The sequence below is a fragment of the Suricata suricatta genome, chromosome 3 (genome assembly GCF_006229205.1).
Source record: "Suricata suricatta isolate VVHF042 chromosome 3, meerkat_22Aug2017_6uvM2_HiC, whole genome shotgun sequence".
Lineage (NCBI taxonomy): Eukaryota > Metazoa > Chordata > Mammalia > Carnivora > Herpestidae > Suricata > Suricata suricatta.
This window is the reverse complement of record NC_043702.1, coordinates 106,691,666-106,699,453: the sequence shown is the minus strand read 5'-3', so window position 1 is coordinate 106,699,453 and position 7,788 is coordinate 106,691,666. Positions and strand designations below refer to the sequence as shown.

The window sequence follows — 7,788 nt, the reverse complement described above, 5'->3', positions numbered from 1 at the left end:
TCCATGTACATGGAATTATAGGACTGGAAAATATGTTATTATTATCTACTCTAACCTTCCTTTTTACCCATGTATGTGAAAATGTACTGAAGCCTAGAGATAACATGTTACTCTTGCTAAAACGCAGGTGTCCTTATACGATTTAGTGTTCTGTCTTTTTCCTTAGCTCACCCAAGATCGACTCCAAATCAAAGAAAAGGATAACTGGGTTTGCACTTCCACTGAAGAACAAGAAAAGGCTCACTAGTGATCCTAAATTGTATGATATGTAGAAGAGAGTGATAACATATTCCTTGCCTACTTTACATGGTCCTTTCCTCCAGGGAAATCTGCTTCCTTCACTCATCATGCCATCCTTCAATCAGAGCATTTTCCAGCCTACAGTCTTCTTTCTTACTGGCATCCCCGGGTTTGAAACCTACCATGCCTGGCTCTCCATCCCTTTTTGTTGTCTATATGCCATTGCCATCTCTGGGAATGGCATGATCTTATTTGTCATCCTCACTGAGTCAAGCCTCCATGAACCCATGTACTATTTTCTCTCCATGCTATCCTTCACAGACCTGGGACTGTGCCTTTCCACATTGGTCACCATGCTGGGTATTTTCTGGTTCAATGCTCGAGAAATCAGTTTTGATGCCTGCATTGGCCAAATGTTCTTTATCCATGGTTTCACATTTATGGAGTCCTCAGTACTCCTGGTGATGGCCTTTGATCGCTTCATTGCCATCTGTAATCCACTCAGATATGCCACAATCTTAACCAATTCAAGGATCATCAAAGCAGGCTTTGCCATTATTATTAGGGGGACACTGGCTCTAGTGCCTTTACTCCTGCTCCTAAAGCGTCTGTCTTTCTGCCGTGGCCATGTGCTGCACCATTCATATTGTTTCCACCCTGATGTGATGAAGCTGTCATGCACAGACACCAAGATCAACAGTGCATTTGGTTTGGCCATTGTCATATCAACTGCTGGCCTAGACTCTATCTTGATCCTTCTTTCCTATGTTCTGATCATTCATTCAGTGCTCAACATTGCCTCCCCCGAGGAGCGGAAAAAGGTCTTCGGTACCTGTGTCTCACACATAAGTGCCGTTGCCATCTTCTACATCCCCATGATCAGCTTGTCACTGGTGCATAGATTTGGGAAGCATGCCCCTCCTCTTGTGCACACTCTTATTGCCAATGTTTATCTGCTCATCCCTCCTGTGATGAATCCCATAATCTACAGTGTGAAGACCAAGCAAATTCGTAAGGCAGTTCTCAAAATATTTCTTTCTAAACTAATTTAGGAAAATTTTAATGTATCTTTTCTTTACATAGTCTCTCTAACTCATGTTTAATATATTATATTATATTATTTATTTATTTAAATTAGACTTAGGTAACCTATAGCATAGTATTGATTTTAGGAGTGGAACCCAGTGATTTATCACTTATATATAACACCTAGTGCTCATCCCAACAAATGCCCTCCTAAAACCTATCACTTATTTAGCTCATCCCCCCACCCACCTTCCCTCTAGCAACCTTCAGTTTGTTCTTTGTATTTAAGAGTCTCTTATGGTTTGCCTCCTTCTCTCTTTTATTCTTATTTCTCCTTCCCTTCCCCTATGTTCATCTATTTTGTTTCTTAAATATGAGTGAAATCACATGACATTTATCTTTCTCCGACTGACTTATTTAGCTTAGCATAATACACCCCAGTTCTGTCCACAGTGTTGTAATGCAAAATTTCATTCTTTTTGACTGCTGAGTAATACTCCATTGTGTGTGTGTGTGTGTGTGTGTGTGTGTGTGTGCGCGCGCGCGCATGTACCATCTCTTCTTTTCCATTCATCAGTCAGTGGACATTTGGGCCCTTTCCATACTTTGGCTATTGTTGATAGTGCTGCTATAAACATTGGGGTGCATGTGCCACTTCAAACCAGCATTCTTGTACCCTTTGGATAAATACCTAGTATGGCAATTGCTGGGTGGTGGGCTAATTCCATTTTTAATTTTTTTGAGGAACCTCCATACTGTTTTCCACAGTGGCTGCACCAGTTTGAATTCCCACCAGTAGAGCAAAAGGGTTCCTCTTTCTCTGCATCCTCACCAACACCTATTGTTTCTGAGTTGTTAATTTTAGCCATTCTGACTGGTGTGAGGTGATAGCTCATTGTACTTTGATTTGCATTTCTCTGATGATGAGTGATGTTGAGCATCTTTTCATGTGTCTGTTAGACACCTGGGTGTCTTCTTTGGAAAAGTGTCTATTTAGGTCTTCTGCCCATTCTTCATTGGATTATTTGTTTAAACTTTTTTTTTTTTAACATTTATTCATTTTTGAGAGACAGAATGTGAGTGGGGGAATGGCTGAGAGAGAGGAAGACACAGAATCTGAAATAGGCTGCAGGCTCTGAGCTGCTAGTACAGAGCCCAACACGGGGCCCTAACTCATGGACCTTGAGATCATGACCGGAGCTGAAGTTGGATGCTTACCTGACTGAGCCACCCAGGTACCCCTGGATTATTTGTTTTAAAAGCTGGATATGTTTTTTGTCCCAGAGAGTACTGCTATATTTAAAAGCAGTCATACACTGTCCGGGGCCTGACACTTCAGGAAGTGTCTCTGGTGTATGCTGTGGGCACTCACTGTTGCATTTTGGCTGCTCTTTCCCACTGGTCTGTCCTCTGCAGAGCTCCTCCTTGCTTGCAGTGGTGGAGTGTTCAGACCTTTAACTAGGCATGCTTTGATGTGCTTGTTGAAGCAACTCTGGAGAAAAGAGGAAAGGGTAAAGCCGAATCCCATAAAAAGAAAAAAGGAAAGGGAACAACAACAAAAACCAAACAGAGAATCAAAAAACTACAATGAGGCTGATTCCAATGAAAATGAAAGAAAAAAAAAGAAGAAAAGAAAAAAGAAGAAAAAGGAAAGAGTCAAAATGAAGAAGGAAGACAAAAAGAAAAATGAGCTGTTGGTGTAGTTCTGAGGCACAATCTTCAGTGCACTTGGTGCATGAGGGTTGCTGGCTAGTGGAGGAGAGGCCTGCTGACTTGGCTCAGAGTCAGACTTGCTCCAGTAATTAAGTAGTCTGCCAGGCATGGGGGCAGGGTTTGGTGGAAGGGGTACACCTCACTGGTGGCCGCTGTGTTTCTCTCTGAAGTCCCACCTTGTTGGTGCTGGGGGGAAATGGTGCCACCCCACCTCCTTCTCCAGACCAGGGATCTCACAACCTTCGCTGTTCAGGCAGCTCTCACAGAATAGCGAGGGCTGCCAGCTGGTCCTGCACCACAACTCCCCTGTATTTTTTCTTTGGCATAGGGCTGGGATTCAATTCAAAATCCAGAGTCTTAAAGGACTGGTACCATGCAGAATTGAAAAAGCCTATTTATAAAGGCTTTCATTCTATTCTGATGGTGCAATAACTTCATAGTTAGTAAGTTCAGGAATGTGGATTCTTTCAGATAGGGACATTGTCTGTGTACCTTTAGCCTTGTCACAAATGCTTCAGCTGGCACAGAATAGGACCACAGTTAAATTATGTCTACAAAGTGGACAAATGAATTGGGGTTTAATCAGTCTTAAAACCTCTGAGGTGTAGCATGATTCAAGGGATGTTTGATATAATTTCCCTCAGTAGGAAAGTCTGAGTTACAGTAATTCTAGGTGTGCCTGGGTGGCTCAGTCCGTTGAGCGTCCAACTTTAGCTCAGGTCATGATCTTGGGGTCCGTGAGTTTGAGCCCTGCATTGGACAGCTCATCCTGGAGCCTGCTTTGGATTCTGTGTCTCCTTCTCTCTGGTTCTCCCCTGCTCGCAGTCTGTCTGTCTGTCTCTCTCTCTCAAAAATAAATAAACATAAAAAAATTTAAGTTACAGTATTTTAACCATTTTTTGGTAATGATTATTATTTCCCCAAATAGACTATTCATAGCTGCAGAACATGCATAAGCAGAGAAAGCAAGAAGTCAAATAAAAATCACACTTTCTTATTCTTAAAAGGATGATTCAGGTCCCTTTGGTAAATGTATTAACATTCTAACTATATAATATCCAGTGAATTATTCTTCCAAATGTGTGTCTAATGGGGAATGTGGGCAAAGGTCTATTGTGATGTTCAAAATATCATTATTCATTGTGATGCAAATTTGGAAATTGCTTAAACAATTATTTTAGGGTATTGGTTAAATAAAATGTAAACTATCATGCAACAAGCTAAATGCTGATATAGGTATAAATGATATACTCTTGAGAGAAAAGATAGATTAGTTTACAGGGTACTTATCACTGTGTATATATTTCATGTGAATACACACACACATGTACACTTACATGTCCACTCACACATATACATTGTAGAAGTATAGATAGATATATTCCAGATGTTAAAGTACTTGTCTTTCGATAAGTACAGATTGGCTTGTTTATATTTTCTTTGTACTTTTCTGCAGTTTAAAGATGCTCAATAATGAGTTTCAACTTTTTTGCGGTAATGAAATAATTGATTTCCATTTAATGCCCGCTTGAGAACAATAACTTTTTGTTCTTCATCTTCCTTTGTAACTGCAGCCCCGTATGTCTTCACAATCTGTCTTCATGCTACTGACTTATGACATCCACTTTCTGCTTTTGTCCATCACTGTGCTAACTGTGGTCCAAGACCAGTGAGTCAGGACAGCTTAATATCCTCAACCCCAACCCAGAACTACTTAAGCAGAAATTCTTTAGATGGAGGCCGGGAATTAGCATTTTAACAAGCTACGTACAGGTTATCATGCATGTTAGATAACACTCTTCTGGGATGTTTTCACTTCTGACAAAACACTGTAAATACCTTGCTGTTTGTCTTTGATTGTTTTGTGCTTTATGACTGAAATACTCACCTGCTTACCCCCCACCCTAGTAGTTGCTTTTTTCCTTCTTCTAGGTGCCATTAATGAATCTTTGTCTTAGAGGTGATCAGAGCCATCTTCCCTGACTTAAAAATCTTTGAAAACAGACATTCTACTTTCAAATTGATCTACCATGCACAGATATAAGCATAGTATTTTTTAATAATAGCTAATTTAATACATGCTTATTGAATTAACAATTTGTACATAACTTTGCAAACATTCTTATGTATTTTGGGCATTTTCATTTTAGCAAATGCTGTGGAAGGTACTGGTTTTGAAAGAGTGAAAATGAAGATATGATTCCTATTTTTAAGGAGTAACAATCGGACTAAACATATAAATTGAAGTAATGTTTAAAACAGTTGTTTCTTTTGAATGAGACTGGATAAAACATTGAAGCAGATAGGAAGACGGATCATTGATGGTGATCTCTCTGGTTCCCAGGAAGAACGTGAACTAAAGGGGACGTCAGCAACTCAGGAAATGCTTAGTCTGAAGAGAAAAATATAGCTCCTAGAAATTTACTGTTTCACAGAGGAGATATAATACACATTCAATTAATTCTAAGCGGTATAAGTATAAACATAAGAGATTCAGATGTCATGGATTCTCAGGAAAGGTTTTAAAAATGGAGAACTTTGAAGGTGAAGAACCATATATAATTTTACTTTGAGTATATTGGCACACAGTGTTACACTAGTTTCAGATGTACAACTTAGTGATTTGACACATTTATACATCGTGCTATGTTCACCACAAGTGTAGCCATATTTGTCCTGTTGCATTGCTGTTACAATCTCCGTGACTGTATTGCTTGTGCTGTGCCTTTCATTCCTGTGCCTTTTACTCATTCCACAAGTGGAGTCCTGTATCTCACCCTCCCCTTCACTCATCTTAAAAATGGACAAACTGTACCCAGTTGGTGTTGTAGGAAGATACGTTTCTCTGCTGTGTGTGGGGATGAGGCAGAGACAGGAGTGAGCTTGTGCATATATGGCAGGTGTTTTGTTAGGGAATTTTTACTCACAAACTCAGATTTAGCAAGGTCAAGCCACTCTTGCTCAACAACATCCCTGCATGGAAATGATGAAACTAAAAGTAGTGAAATGGAAAGGGAAGGAAGTCGTGAGGTACAATGAACCCTTGGGAAACTTGGTACTCTGGGGGCCACAAAAAAGTCCACCAGGGGTTTTCTGATTAGGAGATTTGATGAAGCCTGAGTCATGGCTCCTTATATGTGCTACCTGTACCTGAGGGGAAAACCTCCACTGCTCCTCAAGCCCCTTTCTGGCAAACAGCACAGGGAGGAAGACAGCCCCATACTTTGTAAGTAAAACTGCTGCATTTAGGGAAAACATCAAGCTTCATATCCACCAGTTTCCTTTAGAATGAGGAAGAGTGAATTAACTGGAAGAAGCTCTCATGAGTGTCTCAGGAAAACTGGGGAAAGGTTTTCCCCCAAATCTGTATTTCATGTTCTGTGTATCATGTTCTAGCTGATGGGGTTCAGCTGACCTGTGACCCATATGTCTTGATGCTTGGAGCAGGTTGTTAGCATGTACTTGCAATTGTGAGATTTTTGGTTAGTTGAGCCACCCTTTCAAAGTCATTGTCTAAGGGCAGCACCAGCCAGCACCAGCATCCTCCTCATCCTCATCTGCCATTATTAAATGCTTCTCCAGCACTAGTTAGCCGATTAAATGCTTCACAAGTGCTATCTCATTTGATCCTTACAATTAATGCTATTGGTAAACTTAATTTTATGGAAGTAGTGCTTATTTGGAGAACCTCAGATAGTTGGTGGTAGAGCCAACATTTGAAACTAGTTTTGCCTGACCCTACACCCATATTAGTGACTATCTGTGATCAGAAGAGAGAGTTAACTCAAGGTAGTCCTGTATAGGACCTGCTGCATGCTCTTACTATGCGACTGGAATATTGTTTTCATAGAAGAGAGAATTACTATCAAGAAACTGGGAGGGGCACATAAAAGTTTACCCTAAAATACCAGCACAAATCTTTCATTAAAAACAAAACAAAACAAAACAAAACACTACCACCCCCCCACAGAGCTCATTGTGTAGGAAGGAAAGAGTTCACTGAGATTCTTCCAATAGTCACATGTGTATTTTGAAGGCAAATAACATGAATTAAATGCACAAGGCTGTAATGTGTTGAGATCTGGATATGTTTCCAGCATCCCTTGTCAGTATATAACTCTTGGGTTTAATTTTTTTCAAAAAATATCTATTGACTTCCCACACTGCACAATACAGTGCATGGTACCAGGAATATAATAAATAAAAGCAATGGTCTACCTGCCCAAAGCTACTTTCAGTTGGAGAGGCATATTTTCAAATAAGTTATGATCATGCAATAGAATCAACACTATCCTAGATGAATAAATAAAAAAAATATGACTCCAGAGGAAGAAGTAATTTCTTGTGACTTGGAATGGAGGAGGTGAGGCCATAAAATGCTTCCTAAAGAAAATAAATTAATGTTGGATTTATAAATGGATCAATGGAGCAAACAATGAATCTAGAGAATTTAGGCTTATTCAAGGAAGAGTGGGAAGTACATGATGTAAGCAAAGCACAGCGCTGTGAAAGAACTCCCTATATTTGGTAGTTTGATGAGGTAGGCAAGGCCCAGATTGGTCATATCAAAAGGTTTCTGTGGAGGGAAGAGGTTGGGTATCAGGAAAAGTAGATTTTGGTCATATTGGGAAGATCCTTCATAGCTATAATAAGACAGGAAAGAATTTTGACCTTGTGCTGATGACAAGGAAGAGTTCTGTATGAGGAGTGACAAGAATTTGTATTTTTGAGAAATCATGCTCGCATCAATATGGAAAAAGTTTGCAAACACTTGAAACTCAGGACAGGGAGATTACTTATGAGAATATA

General features: G+C 39.9%; 1 protein-coding gene across 1 annotated transcript; it reads left to right on the top strand.

The window, feature by feature from the left end:
• Nucleotides 1–347: 347 nt before the first annotated feature.
• LOC115286579 (olfactory receptor 51F2-like) lies at nucleotides 348–1,277 on the top strand (the record flags this gene model as incomplete). The annotated part of the gene is made up of 1 exon (XM_029933034.1): nucleotides 348–1,277. A coding segment is annotated over exon 1 (930 nt), but the record flags the coding sequence as incomplete, so codon positions are not given.
• Between the last annotated feature and the right edge of the window lie 6,511 nt (nucleotides 1,278–7,788).